The 16,019-nt window shown below is 47.6% G+C and overlaps 1 protein-coding gene across 4 annotated transcripts in view; it reads left to right on the plus strand.

Moving 5' to 3' along the window:
* The first annotated feature begins 508 nt into the window (after positions 1–508).
* The window catches only part of NAA40 (N-alpha-acetyltransferase 40, NatD catalytic subunit), a 24,557-nt gene continuing 9,046 nt past the window's right edge, over positions 509–16,019 (plus strand). For 2 of the 4 annotated variants that reach the window (XR_010986427.2, XM_068131419.2), the window contains exons 1-3: positions 4,363–4,922; positions 5,041–5,115; positions 5,262–5,314. Coding sequence is in view for 3 of the 4 variants with exons in the window: in XM_068131419.2 (XP_067987520.2) it covers positions 4,839–4,922; positions 5,041–5,115; positions 5,262–5,314 (212 nt within the window). In the remaining variant the exon portion in view is untranslated. Of the gene's footprint in view, positions 706–4,354; positions 4,923–5,040; positions 5,116–5,261; positions 5,315–16,019 lie in introns of those variants that run through there. The other 2 variants (XM_068131421.2, XM_068131420.2) reach the window with 2 other exon arrangements.

The following is a 16,019-nucleotide window of genomic DNA, read 5'->3' on the forward strand; positions in this document are numbered from 1 at the left end:
GCATCAATTAAAACCCAGATCGGAAGATCAACTGCACGACCTTGACTTCCGAAGACATAATGATAGTGAGTTCCTTCGTACAAGGAATTTCAATGCACGAGGCTATTCGGCAATGGTTTCCCGCGCTGTAAAGTCTTTGGTATCATTCCGTCGGTGTTTGAACCACAGACCTTACTCAGCGGGAATTTTCACCGTTAAGCGAGGTAACACTTCCGGTTCAAATGAAAATGTAAAATGCATTTAGACGTTTTGCTTCATTGCGCAATTAAGCTAAACCGTAATTTATCTTTTTTTGTTTTCATCTTGGCTTGAGCTTTAACTTCTCTCCGTCAAAGATCTACAAGCAACGACTTTGGGCGGTGTATAATATGCAATGCACGTTTGGTTCGTCTCGTTTTCTTGCACGGCAGATTTTAAAGTTTTATATGTTTGAAGAGTAAATACATAAAACATTATCGGTTTATCGCCGATGGCTCGTTTAACAATATCTTTATAACCAATAAGAAATTACATTTATTGGAAGAATTAAACTACGGCGGGAAGATGAAACGGATCTTCACGGTCTAGTCAGTTTTTCGTGTGTTTTTTTTAAGGAAATCCGGGTTTTTTTGGATAACGATTACGTGATGTTTGTCACATTAAGTTTCTATGAATGATTTGAGGATAGAAGCACAAGGCCGGAGGCGTCATCCGCTAAAGATGAGGGTGAGCACCGTGTTTGAAGATGAGTCCGAGGTTTAATTGTTTATGTTAAAATCTTTATATAATTGTCATGTCGGTTTCAGGTGCGAGGGTGAGTCGCAATCTCCCATGGTGTGTGGGATCTACCCTCGGGTCTCATTTACCTGGTGTACCTTACGTTACCTCTATGGGGTTCCCTCAGTTGAGGGCGGTGTAACATTAGACCATGTTAGAGTTACTGTTAGTCGATTGGACGCTGGTCCCTTTTGCTTTTTACAGGAGCGAGGCTCATGGAAGGTGAGGTGGAACTGACAGTGAGATCAAGGGAATTAATGAATTGGAAAATATGAGTGGAGGAGCAAACACTCAAGTGAGATGAGTGAGTTGGGAGAGGTTAGTGGGGGTGATAAAGATCGGAGAGGTTAGTGGGGGTGATAAAGATCGGAGAGGTTAGTGGGGGTGATAAAGATCGGAGAGGTTAGTGGGGGTGTTAAAGATCGGAGAGGTTAGTGGGGGTGATAAAGATCGGAGAGGTTAGTGGGGGTGATAAAGATCGGAGAGGTTAGTGGGGGTGATAAAGATCGGAGAGGTTAGTGGGGGTGATAAAGATCGGAGAGGTTAGTGGGGGTGTTAAAGATCGGAGAGGTTAGTGGGGGTGATAAAGATCGGAGAGGTTAGTGGGGGTGATAAAGATCGGAGAGGTTAGTGGGGGTGTTAAAGATCGGAGAGGTTAGTGGGGGTGATAAAGATCGGAGAGGTTAGTGGGGGTGATAAAGATCGGAGAGGTTAGTGGGGGTGATAAAGATCATGGGTCAGAATTGGGGATGACACGAGGTGTTGGTTCACTGCTTACCTACCTGTGCTGTAGTCCTGGAGGGAAGATTGAAACAGAACAGCTGCTGGAAAGTTGTGACATAGATGGGAGAAGTGAGGAATAAGAGTTAATGTGTGCAATTAGCTTGGATTCCAGAAGGTTAACCGGACAGGTGACTGGATCGGATGTTTAACCTGGACGACGGGTCACTGGACGTTTAACCTGGACGACGGGTCACAGGAGGTTTAACCTGGACGACGGGTCACTGGAGGTTTAACCTGGACGACGGGTCACTGGAGGTTTAACCTGGACGACGGGTCACTGGAGGTTTAACCTGGACGACGGGTCACTGGAGGTTTAACCTGGACGACGGGTCACTGGAGGTTTAACCTGGACGACGGGTCACTGGAGGTATAACCTGGACGACGGGTCACTGGAGGCTTAACCTGGACGACGGGTCACTGGAGGTTTAACCTGCACGACGGGTCACTGGACGTTTAACCTGCACGACAGGTCACTGGACGTTTAACCAGGACGACGGGTCACTGGAGGTTTAACCTGGACGACGGGTCACTGGAGGTTTAACCTGGACGACGGGTCACTGGAGGTTTAACCTGGACGACGGGTCACTGGAGGTTTAACCTGGACGACGGGTCACTGGAGGTTTAACCTGCACGACAGGTCACTGGACGTTTAATCTGGACGGCTCACTGGAGGTTTAACCTGGATGACGGGTCACTGGACGTTTAACCTGGACGACGGGTCACTGGACGTTTAATCTGGACGGCTCACTGGAGGTTTAACCTGGATGGGTCACTGGAGGTTTAACCTGGATGGGTCACTGGAGGTTTAACCTGGACGACGGGTCACTGGACGTTTAACCTGGACGATGGGTCACTGGACGTTTAACCTGGACGACGGGTCACTGGAGGTTTAACCTGGACGACGGGTCACTTGAGGTTTAACCTGGACGACGGGTCACTTGAGGTTTAACCTGGACGACGGGTCACTGGAGGTTTGACCTGGACGACGGGTCACTGGAGGTTTGACCTGGACGACGGGTCACTGGAGGTTTGACCTGGACGACGGGTCACTGGAGGTTTAGCCTGGACGACGGGTCACTGGAGGTTTGACCTGGACGACGGGTCACTGGAGGTTTGACCTGGACGACGGGTCACTGGAGGTTTGACCTGGACGACGGGTCACTGGAGGTTTGACCTGGACGACGGGTCACTGGAGGTTTGACCTGGACGACGGGTCACTGGAGGTTTGACCTGGACGACGGGTCACTGGAGGTTTGACCTGGACGACGGGTCACTGGAGGTTTGACCTGGACGACGGGTCACTGGAGGTTTGACCTGGACGACGGGTCACTGGAGGTTTGACCTGGACGACGGGTCACTGGAGGTTTGACCTGGACGACGGGTCACTGGAGGTTTGACCTGGACGACGGGTCACTGGAGGTTTGACCTGGACGACGGGTCACTGGAGGTTTGACCTGGACGACGGGTCACTGGAGGTTTGACCTGGACGACGGGTCACTGCAGGTTTGACCTGGACGACGGGTCACTGGACGTTTGACCTGGACGACGGGTCACTGGACGTTTGACCTGGACGACGGGTCACTGGACGTTTGACCTGGACGACGGGTCACTGGACGTTTGACCTGGACGACGGGTCACTGGACGTTTGACCTGGACGACGGGTCACTGGACGTTTGACCTGGACGACGGGTCACTGGACGTTTGACCTGGACGACGGGTCACTGGACGTTTGACCTGGACGACGGGTCACTGGACGTTTGACCTGGACGACGGGTCACTGGACGTTTGACCTGGACGACGGGTCACTGGACGTTTGACCTGGACGACGGGTCACTGGACGTTTGACCTGGACGACGGGTCACTGGACGTTTGACCTGGACGACGGGTCACTGGACGTTTGACCTGGACGACGGGTCACTGGACGTTTGACCTAGAGGTTTGACCTGGACGACGGGTCACTGGAGGTTTGACCTGGACGACGGGTCACTGGAGGTTTGACCTGGACGACCGGTCACTGTAGGTTTAACCTGGACGACGGGTCACTGTAGGTTTAACCTGGACGACGGGTCACTGTAGGTTTAACCTGGACGACGGGTCACTGTAGGTTTAACCTGGACGACGGGTCACTGTAGGTTTAACCTGGACGACGGGTCACTGTAGGTTTAACCTGGACGACGGGTCACTGTAGGTTTAACCTGGACGACGGGTCACTGTAGGTTTAACCTGGACGACGGGGTCACTGTAGGTTTAACCTGGACGACGGGGTCACTGTAGGTTTAACCTGGACGACGGGTCACTGTAGGTTTAACCTGGACGACGGGTCACTGTAGGTTTAACCTGGACGACGGGTCACTGTAGGTTTAACCTGGACGACGGGTCACTGTAGGTTTAACCTGGACGACGGGTCACTGTAGGTTTAACCTGGACGACGGGTCACTGTAGGTTTAACCTGGACGACGGGTCACTGTAGGTTTAACCTGGACGACGGGTCACTGTAGGTTTAACCTGGACGACGGGTCACTGTAGGTTTAACCTGGACGACGGGTCACTGTAGGTTTAACCTGGACGACGGGTCACTGTAGGTTTAACCTGGACGACGGGTCACTGTAGGTTTAACCTGGACGACGGGTCACTGTAGGTTTAACCTGGACGACGGGTCACTGTAGGTTTAACCTGGACGACGGGTCACTGTAGGTTTAACCTGGACGACGGGTCACTGTAGGTTTAACCTGGACGACGGGTCACTAGGTTTAACCTGGACGAGAGGTCACTGGAAAGTGGGAGTTCCCCAGGTCACTGGAAAGTGGGAGTTCCCATGACAGAGTCAGACTGAAGGTTTAAATAACTTTCTCCACCTTCTCAGGTGCAAAACATAATTGAGATGCAGTTGGGTAAGACAGGTACTAAACCACCTTTAGAGGCCATTTTTCCCCGCAAGCAGGGGTTGGCCTTTTTCGGGAACCGTGGTTGTTGTTGTTTTTTGGTCCCCTTTTTGAAGCAATGTTTTACGGCCGGATGCCCTTCCTGACGCCAACCCTTTTTGCCGCCTTTAACGACAAACAGGGAATTACCAGTGAACTGGTACTCAATTAGCCGACCTCGGAAGGATGAACAGGCTGAGTCAACCCCCCCTGGCGTTAATTCAGCGATCGACCGGGATTCGAACCCAGGATCCTAGGATCCGAAGCCGGCACCCTAGCCGCTAGCCCAACACCAGGGATCCAGGGACAGGTACTGATAGTTAAAATACAACAACAGCTAGAGCTGTCAGATGGGTCCTCCTGCTCAACATCCTCCCGATGGGTGATGCACACATTGATGCCTCGCCCTGGACGCGAAACACCAGGGTGATGGTTTATAGCTGGGCCGAGATTCAAACCCAGGTGAGTCGGCTCAAAGGAGATTGCACGTCCCGCTCGGCAATATCGTGTCGGCTCTATTAAAGAATGAAGAGTTATGTGTATAATATGTAATGTGTGATTCTTGAATTGTTTCCTGTAGAAGTCATCCAAACGGGCACAACGGACAAGGCAATCACCAACTACAGCACGGAGGAAGGTTCTAGCAGCAAATCAGGTAAGAAAGCTTTAAATCATTTAAATGACTTGTTTACTTATTCTTGCCTATCTGTACTTTCAGTATTTATATATTTGTTTGTATTTATTGCTCTTGGTGATCTTCTAAACAATTCAACCACCACTGTTTCTTTCTTTCTTTCCCAGTTGGAAGATCCACTCAAGAACTTCCCTGAGTTTAAGAACTTTCATAAAGACGGGTCGGTTTGGGAGAAATGGATGAAGGGGCTGGGATATCTTCATCCTTACTATAATTCATGGACCGGTGTTTGTTTGTTTGTGTGTTTGTTTGTTGTGCTACTCCTACAGTTCCAGCCCAATAGTTATCTTCTTTTATTTATTTATTTTTCTACACAGAATCGAGGCTCGTGTAAGAGCTACCATATTAAACATGAAAACATGCACAGACTCATAAAACATACAATGAAGGGAATGGGAGACAAGAGGGGGAGAGGGGGAGAGAGAGGGAAGCACACAAGCACAACAACAGTAGAGAACAAGGATGCGGATAGATCTGTGGAGGGGGGGGGGGTGGCTGGGGAGGAGGGAGGGGTACACGGTATAAAGCAAATTAACACGACTAGGAATTTCACTACTCGGAATTTCACTACTAGGAATTTCACTACTAGGAATTTCACTACTAGGAATTTCACTGCTAGGAATTTCACTATGAGGAATTTCACTACTAGGAATTTCAGGAAAGAAGTTGGGGATTTAAAGAGACGGATTTGGGGTGAAATTAGCGAGGGTAGAAAAGATCAAGGTTTTGGATGGGGGAAGATAAGAGATGGTGGTGAACAGCTGTTTTAAAGACCTGGAGGGAGGAGTGGGATTGAAGAGAGTGAGTGAGTTTGTTCCAGAGGTGGGAGAAAAGGGGAATGAAAGAGTGAAGTTGAGCAGAGAGTCTTGATTACATCCAAATTTGCTACATAGGATCAGTGTGACCCCAATTAGTGTGTCGGGGTGTTTTATCTTTGCCAATTAGTGGTGGGGGGAATAGTCTCAAATTCTCTATGTAAATGTATATCATGTAGCGCCACCTGTAGGTGGGAGAGGGTGTTACAAGTCCCACCTTCTACAAGCCAATATTCCTGTCCCCACGTTTTCCATTGCAGTGAGGTGTTTTAAATTATAAGTAGTAGGCATGTTTTTGCTGCATGAACGTAACCTGGGTTATTTATTTTATTTTCGGGGGCAGTTGAGTGAGCTGTCAGGTGCCTATACACCGCCCCAATAAAGGTATGTGTCAGAAGAACGTGTTGCATGCTTAGAACAAGGTTGCCCGTAAGGCTGGTACTCTGCTCGTGAAAATAAATGCTGGAAACAGGACGTTTAAGTGAGCAATTCAGTTTTCTGGAACAGCACGTCATCATTATTTTCCACAAAGGAAGATGATCCACATGATCCTTTTTCATGACTTCCTTTTTCAACACACATATTGAGCCATGCTGGAAGAACCCAGCGTCGACCTTTTCATGTCACCCAGAATATTAACGTTGAGGATTGTACCACCATCGTGAAGTCTGTTAAAACACCCTGTATGGATGCAACTAATCCATGTATTCACAAATGCTGACATGGAAGAATGCAAAATTAGTTTTCAGGAAGGTTTGGTGTCGGTCTATGCCGGCAGACGGGTAGAACAGTGGATTGAATCAAGAGGACGTCGATCGAGGTTCGTTTGTGATAATGTTCCCCGGGATGGTTTTTAAGATCTCTGTAAGGTTCTTCTTTATCCTCCCCCTTGCTCCAATGATCACTGGTACAATTTCAGCGCTCTTAAACTTCCAGGACCTTTTCACTTCATTCTTGAGGTCTTGGTATTTGACCTTTTTCTTGATTTCTGCATTGTTTAGGCCAAAATTGCTGCGTACTGATCTCTCAATCAGCAATGCTGTCTTTGCCTTTTTGTTCCTGAGTAATATATTGTCACGCAACCGCGATTAATACCACAGTTGCGGATGGCCAATTGCGAGGCTTTAACTCCCGAGGCGAGAACTCAATAGCGGATTCCAAATCAAACACTTAAAGTTAAACGCGCGGAATGGCGGACACAGCGAAGCTCCCCCCCCCCGCCGCCTTATCTATTAAAATCAAACACCCAGGAAACTGCGTTCAGATATATACAGAAAATAATACAAGGATTTATTAATGAAAAGTAAAGACAGTGAAAAAGCCCGCGCCGGTAATACTAATAACTCTAATAAGCCTAAATTGGGATCCCACACACAACAGATATCAAACACGATACGAGGGAGGTTAATACGAAAATAACACGTCTCGTCATGTAAAGTGTAAACGCGGAGATCGGGCTTATCTGGCTCCTTTCGTCTTCAGTGTAACACGGCCCCGCGGCCCTCTCCGTCCGCCTCCAAGCGCCACCAGGCCTCGTCGGTTCAACGGCACACCCACACCACGAGCTCCCTTGCTCCAACGGTCCAACGCAGGGCTGCACAAAGCAAACGAACTCCACTTGACCAGGGACAGGAAGGACTCCTTTGAACTCCACTCGACTCGACTCTCTGCGGGAGTGCTGGCAGCCAAGTGCCAACTGTTCAGTGCCAACTGCTAGTGCCAACTGCTGAGTGCCAACTGCTGAGTGCTAAGTGCCAACTGTTCAGTGCCAACTGCCAACTGCCCTAAAATGGCGTCCGACCGTCCATAATATCTCTCGCCGATCACATCACATTGGCGCACTCCTCAGCAAATAATAGCCTCCCAACTCGCCGGCTCGCCCAGGTCACGCCCTCTGTGGCATCGCTCCACTCTCCCATCCCCGACCCCGCGCCCGCGGTCCTTGTGTTATAACACGTGCCAGGCGAGGTTTGTAGGCCTTGGAGGTGTAAACGGTGGCGGCCAATTGTGGCGGTGTTTTTGGCCTGGTTTCCTGTCCATTTGTTCCGAAGTCATTGTCAGGGAAAGGAATTATTTAATGTTGCGCTAAGGACCTAACTAATGTTTATGTGGTTTGCAGTGCCATAATGGACAAAGGTTTGACTACTAGGTGAGACTCACAGGGAGGGGCGTTACCTTTAATCCCTCACTACTTAACACTCGAATCTCCAGGTAGATCCACAATCATACATCTTACCCCGACAAACGCCTCAACATCAAGAACTTATTACATGTAGAGTCCCTGTCACGACAGTCGAATACCTACCTATTCAGATCTACCTAGCTCTAGATGTTGCTCTACCAAATTCATAACAATATCCTGTCGCGATGCTTTGTTTTCTATGTTCATGCTGGATGGGATCATCAGGTCATACGTGAGCATTATGTTGTTGTTTTCAATGATTGTTTTTAGTTCATGTTTCCATGAGTTTTGTGGAACTGGAATATTGAAATTTCTGCAGATGTGCCAGTGGATTACTCGACATACCTTGTTGTGCCAGCTGTTCTGACATGAGTTATTTACATCCCAATAGGTGGTGACTCGTGCTTTCTGTTTCTACCTTGCAGAACCTGCACTTGTCTTTCTGGCTCAGTCCTGCCATCTTTTAAAATCCATTCTTGTAGTGTCCTTTGTTTTGGGCATTAATAAAGATTGGTCTCCATACCAGTTGAGCTGAGCTCGTCTTAGCCATTCCTGTGATCCTTTCTAATATCCCTGACCTGTCCAACCTTTTTTTAAATTTCCCTGCTCTTTTGACTTTCTTCTAGTTGTCACTACATATCCGCTGGTATTTCATCTTGCATTTTACTTTTGTCGTTTTTGCAATAGTTGTGGCTGTATTCGTTGTTGTTTCGGTTTGATGCGTGACATCTTCCTATCACACCTGTTTTTGGAAGTTTTTTGCAAGGTTAGTGAGAAATGTTTTTTCTGGTTTGCTGTGTTCATGTTTGTACACAAATTGTATTCGGTTGTCTGTTGAGCTTTTCACGTACTTGGCTAATCCTACAGTGTCGCTCTGTGCACGTGGTTGAGTTCCATCAGGCTGCCACCTCTTTCTTTCCTCCACAGTTACATTCTTGGGATGCACTGATTTTTGAAGAACAGTTTATGGATCGTGAGGACTTTCCTTGTTTTGATATCTAGTTTTTTGATATCCGCTTGTGGCTAGTTTACTATTCCACAGCTGCACTGGAATATTGTTACTGCGAGTTGGTTTATGGCTTTGATTTTGTTTCTTGAGGTGAGATCTTCACGGTCTTCAAGCAGTCATCAATCATCTAGACTGGTCTCCCATCTCTACTGCCTCTGACATCAACTCATCCTTGGAATTCTTCCAAAGTAAACTGCTCTCTCTCATGCACATATTTATTCCATCTCGTCTTCAGTTGTCATATCCTTCCTCCCGTCCATGGTACACTGAAGCTTGTGGTGAAGCAATTGCCATGAAGTAACGTGCCTTCACCTTGTGGAAGGCTAATACAACTGAAGGTAATCTCAGTTCCTTTCACAAAGCTCGGAACAAGTGTGTGTCTACCCTCAGGAGAGCCAGGAAACAATATCTCTCCACTCTCAAGACTGAACTCTCAAACCTGTCTCCCTCCTCCAAATCCTGGTAGCATCTGGTCAAATCCGTTTCTGGTATTTGTTTCCCTTCCATCCCCTCCCTTACCTGAAACGGCAACACAGCTGACGCAGCACGTGAAAAATCCGAATGCCTCAACTTTGTGTTTGCCTTATTGTGTCCCGAACCCATCTTTCTCTGTACCCACCTTTCCCAGTCGAACCGAGCTGCTCCTGGACTCTGTCTTTCTCTCCGAACAAGGTGGAGAGGTTTTTGTCAATCCTCGACTCTGATTCTGCAACTGGACCAGACGGCATCAGCCCACGGGTCCTAAAATCCTGCTCTGCCGCTCTAGCTCACCCTCTCGCTGTTCTCTTCACCCTCTATTTTGCTCAAGGTCATCTGCCATCTACAGACTTGGCAAAAGGTGTCAGGAAGGGCATCCGGCCATAATAACATTGCCTCAAACAGGGAACCATGATTGTCATGGGGTCCGCAAGGCTAACCCCCGCTCTCGCGGGGAAAATGGCCTTAAAACGATCATTCATTATTCATTCATTCATTCATTCATTCCTCTGGAGATGGTCCGTCAACTCGACAATGTTGTTTGTCATGGAGTGGTGGCTTTACGAAATTACGGCATGAAACAGCGTGCTATTGCTCGGCAGTATGGCATCACTCAAGGTCAGGTGTCAAAGATCCCGAAACGAAATGCTCAGAGGGGTGTCCCGACTCCAATACCGAGGCCAGGACGTCCCCGCAGAACCACAAGGAGGGATGATCACCAGCTGCACCGGTTAGTCCGCAATGGCCGTACCACGTCAGCTAATCGGCTTAGGGCTGAGTGGCAGCAACTGACAAATGTGCCTGAATCCAGAAGGCTAGTCAACCAACGACTGGTTCAAGCAGGCTATCGTGCCAGGCATCCCCTGAGAAAGCCACACCTGACCAGACAACACCACCAGCGCCGATTGCAGTGGGCCAGAGAGCACCGACAATGGCAGCCAGGACACTGGAATCACGTGATCTTCAGTGACGAGTCTAGATTTCTGGTCTATCGTCAAGATGGCCGCGTCCGAGTGCGCAGACAAGTGCATGAAGCCTACAACAAAGATTGTATAGTGCCAAGAGTCCAAGCTGGAGGTGGTGGGGTGACCGTTTGGGCTGCTTTTCATGCAGGGGGCAAAACTGACCTGGTTGTTCTGAATGGAAACCGCTACAGGGCCATTCTGGAAGAAACATTGCTTCCATTTGCTCGTGCAGCCTTTCGAGGAAACTTTGTCTTCCAAGATGACAATGCACGGCCTCATCGTGCTCGCATGATCCAACACTTTCTTGCTGACCGTGGTGTAGAGCATATGGAGTGGCCTGCCATGTCCCCGGATATGAATCCGACAGAGAACTTGTGGGCAGAATTAACGCGTCAAATCGACCACTTGGACCAGCAGCCGACCTCTGTGCGTGAATTGCAGCAGGCTATTGTCACTGCATGGCAAGCGATTCCTGTCCAAACCCTGGCAACTCTCGTGAACAGCATGCTTCAACGTGTACGTGCTCTCCTGAATGCTCGTGGGGGTTACACGAAGTACTGAACTGTAATTTTACTGTCCGTAATCCCAGTTGTAATTTAACTTTTGTTTTTGTTAAAAACAAATTTGGCTAATGTGCAAAATAAAGAGATACTTCTGGAAAACGCACAGAAGTTTAACACAGTACTGTCCATGAATTGAAGTCGATATCAGTTTACATCACTTTCAAGGATCAATTTCTTTGTTTTGAAATGTCAAATGTGGTTTTTGTTTCTTTTAAAGGTCACATTAACAAAATCTAGAATAATTTCAACATAATTCCAATGAACTTTTGGTTCTAAGACATCATGAAAAGTAAGTTCACCCCCACAAAAAAATATTCCATATTAAATGCCAAGTCTGTACTTGGAAATCAGCAAACATTACCGTTTTATACAAAAAAGGTGCAAAAACAGATCCTTGCAACTACAGACCAATCAGCCTGCTCCCAATAATCAGCAAGGTCATGGAATCAATCATCGCTTCTGACATCAAATCCTTCCTCTTCTCAAATGGCTTGATCTCGGATCGTCAATTTGGATTCAGACCAGGTCATTCTACTCTGGACATCCTGCTTCTGCTGTCTCAACAATGGATGGAGGTCATTAATTCCAAACAGGAAATTAGAGCCGTTTCCCTTGACATATCACGTGCCTTCGATACGGTCTGGCACCCCGCTCTGCTCGCCAAACTCTCCTCCGATGGTATCGATGGAAATCTCCATGCATGGCTTACAGACTTCCTCTCTGGTCATCGTGAACGTGTGGCCCTGAATGGATTTCTCTCATCTCACCTTCCTGTTCAGGCTGGAGTTCCCCAAGGCAGTGTTCTGGGCCCTGTGCTTTTTCTGGTCTTCATCAATGATCTCTCAGACTCTCTGGAAAATTCTCTCTATCTCTTGGATGATGACTCCACTCTCTGCCACTCCATACCTCATCCCTCAGATCAGTAGTCTGCAGCCTCCTCACTCTCTGTAGACCTGGACAAAATAACAGACTGGTCAAACAAGTAGAACATGTCTTTCAATCCTGACGAATCTCACACTCTCACTATGTCTCTTCGAAAAGACCGTCTGGACAACCCTCCCATCTACTTTCTCAACAATCCCCTCTAAGAAGTTCCGTCACTCAAGCTCTTGGGTCTCACAATCTGCCATGATTTTTCCTGGGAAAACCACATTTCCAAGCTGGCCACCAAAGCCAGTCGCTGACTGGGCATCCTCCGTCGTGTGAAGTCCTTCCTTGGCACACCTGAGCTCACCACACACAAGGCTTTCATCCGCGGCGCAATGGGATACTTTTCTGTCCTCTGGGCTGGTGCTCCTTCCTCACACCTAGCTCTGCTTCACGCTGTTGAAACCAAAGCTTTCAGAATCATTGGAATCTCCCGCGATGAAGCTAACTCTGAGGGCCTTTCACTCACTCACCGCCGGCAGGTTGGTGGTCTTTCTGTCTTCTACCGACTCCTCTCCGGCCGAGCTCCCCCAGCTCTGTCTGTGCTCTGTCCCGCAAATATTCCTTCAGGAAGCATAAGATCCGCCGGCAACCCTCTTATGGTTAAACTACCAAAATCAAGACTCTCTTTTCACCTTCACTCTTTCATTCCTCTTTACTCCTGCCTCTGGACCGAACTTCCTCACTCTCTTCAATCCCACTCCTCCCTCCAGGTCTTTCAAACAGCTGTTCACCACCATCTCTTATCTTCCCCCATCCAAAACCTTGATCTTTTCTACCCCTGTTAACTCACCCCAGATCCACTTTTTTGAAATACCGACCTCTTTTCTGGAAGTCCTAGCAGTGTCCACGTGTTTTATACTTCTTTTATTTATACGTTGTCCGTTTTTGTTTGTCGACCTTGTACGAATATGCACTTTGCACACTTATCTTGGCCAAATTCCATTTGGATGTCGTCGGAAAACCGTTTCACTAATTTCAGTTGTTCTGCCAATTTTTCATCGTTCGGTGCATATTGTTTAAAATCTATCCATCTACAGTTCCAATAGATGCGTCACCTTTCTTGTTTCTTTGGACGTTCTTTTAGTGTGTGTGTGTGTGTGTGTGTGTGTGTGTGTGTGTGTGTGTGTGTGTGTGTGTGTGTGTGTGTGTGTGTGTGTGTGTGTGTGTGTGTGTCACCATTTTTCTCAGAGATGGCTGAATGGATATTCGCCAAACTGTCAGAGATTCATTAGTGAGTGCCAACGAGTGTTATAGACAAAATAAAAATTGAAAAAAAAAAAAAAATTGAAAAGTTGGATTTTTGGTGGGTTTCTTCTTCTTTTAATCGCTCTATCATGGGTGTGGGGAAGTGTGTTGGGACCAAATTCCTCAGTGGGTGGATGAGTGTTTTAGGCCCCCACAAAACTTAGACCGGACAACACCGGGTATCCCTGCAAGTACTTTATAAACAAGTCCAAAGGTCTGACAGCGGCGTAGCTGGGCTTCTTTGATACTTTAGTTGAAGAGGATGGTATGATCTGGGTGGAGATGTCAGTTAGCAAATAATGCAAGTATAATATTAAATTATTTTGAAGTACTCAAAGTCTCTAAGCTGTTTGTCACCATGGAAGTGAAGAGATTGCATTGAGACAATGGTTTATTTTATACGTTTTGAGTCAACAACGAACCAACCATACACCACTTCAATCCAGCATCTTTGCAGTCATGCCAAAGGGATTGCATGTTTTTTTGTTTTGTTTTTTGGTATACAGGATCGAGGCTCGTGAAAGAGCTAACATTTATCACACAAAAAAAATCAAAACAGACACACAAAGTATATAATAAGGGGAGTGATAGACAAGATGGGGAGAGAAGGGGAAGCACACAAACAAAACATTTGAGAGCAGGGACGTCGGGAGATCTGTGGGAGGGAAAGGTCTTGGGGGAAGGAGGCGTGGGAAGGGGAGGGGGGTGGGAGAAGTATAAAACACAAGGACACTTCAAGGACTTCCAGGAAAGAAGTTGGTATTTCAAAAAAGTGGATCTGGGGTGAAATTAGCGGGGGTCGAAAAGATCAAGGTTTTGGATGGGGGAAGATAAGAGATGGTGGTGAACAGCTGTTTGAAAGATCTGGAGGGAGGAGTGGGATTGAAGAGAGTGAGGAATTTGTTCCAGAGGCGGGACAAATGAGGAATGATGGAGTGAAGGTGAGCAGAGAGTCTTGATTTTGGCAGTTTAACCATAAGAGGGTTGCAGGTGGATCTTGTGCGACCTGCAGGAATATTTGGGGGACAGAGCACAGAGAGAGCTGGGGGAGCAAGGCCGGAGAGGAGTCGGTAGAAGACAGAAATACCACCAACTTGCCTGTGGTGAGTAAGTGAGAGGCCCTCAGAGGTAGCTTCATCGCGGGAGATTCCAATGATTCTGAACACTTTGGTTTCAACAGCGTAAAGCCAAGCTAGGTGTGAGGCAGGAGCACCGGCCCAGAGGGGAGAACAGTAATCCATTGAGCTGTGGATGAAAGCCTTGTATGTGGTAAGGAGCTCAGGTGTGCCAAGAAAGGACTTCACACGATGGAGGATGCCCAGTCAGCGACTGGCTTTGGAGGCCAGCTTGGAAATGTGGTTTTCCCATGAAAGATCATGGCAGATGGTGAGACCGAAAAGCTTGAGTGACAGAACTTCTTGGAGAGGATTGTTCAGGAAGTGGATGGGAGAGTTGGCCAGTCGGTCTTTTCAGAGAGACATAGTAAGAGTGTGAGATTTGTCAGGATTGAAAGACATGTTCCACTTGTTTGACCAGTCTGTAATTTTGTCCAGGTCTCCAGAGAGTGAGGAGGCTGCAGACTGCCAATCTGAGGGATGAGGAATGGAGCGGCAGAGAGTGGAGTCATCAGCAAAGAGATAGAGGATTTTCAAGAGAGTCGGAGAGATCATTGATGAAGACCAGAAAAAGTACAGGGCCCAGAACACTGCCTTGGGGAACTCCAGCCTGAACAGGAAGGGGAGATGAGAGAAACCCATTCAGGGCCACACGTTGACTACGACTAGAGAGAAAGTCCGCAAGCCATGTGTGGAGATTTCCATGGATACCATCGGAGTAGAGTTTGGTGAGCAGAGCGGAGTGCCAGACCGTATCGAAGGCACGTGCTATAGCAAGTGAGACAGCTCTAATTTCCTGTTGGGCATTGAGGACCTCCATCCATTGTTGAGACAGCAGAAGCAGCACGTCCAGAGTAGAGTGACCTGGTCTGAATCTAAATTGATGATCAGAGATCAAGCCATTGGAGAAGAGGAAAGATTTGATATCCGAAGCAATGATGGATTCCATGACTTTGCTGATAATTTGGAGTAGGCTGATTGGTCTGTCGTTGCAAGGATCTGTTTTTGCACATTTTTTATGTAAAGCGGTGATGTTGGCTGATTTCCAAGCTGATGGCAGATGACGTTGAGCAAAAGAGAGTGCGAAGAGAACAGAGAGAGGGAGTGAAAGAGCGGCAGAGCAGGATTTTAGGACCTGTGGGCTGATGCCGTCAGGTCCAGTTGCATGTCATGATTATCCTGCACTGCATGTTATGATTATATTTACTATATCATTATTATTTATGTTATCATTATGAAAACGATACTACTGTATTCATAAACCTGGGCTAATGTGTCTGAAGCAGCCTGAAGGTGAGGCATTAGGGCATGAAGCATAAGGCCTATACATACTGCGTCTTTGGAAGACCCTTCACGCCTATGCTTTCGATATTTGGTCATTTTAACAATCGGTTTGTTTATGTTTCACACTGAATGAAAAACGTGAAGGTAGAGCATGGCGATTGTGATATATGACAGGTTCAACGAAATGTTTGGCCTGAAGGGCACAGGAATCAAAATGGCGGTGTGGAGTCAACCATCGTACGCTGTAATGACATCACAGACGTAATCGCATCACCCGTCA

This window comes from Myxine glutinosa, chromosome 11 (assembly GCF_964187855.1).
Source record: "Myxine glutinosa chromosome 11, kmMyxGlut1.1, whole genome shotgun sequence".
NCBI classification, from domain to species: Eukaryota; Metazoa; Chordata; class Myxini; order Myxiniformes; family Myxinidae; genus Myxine; species Myxine glutinosa.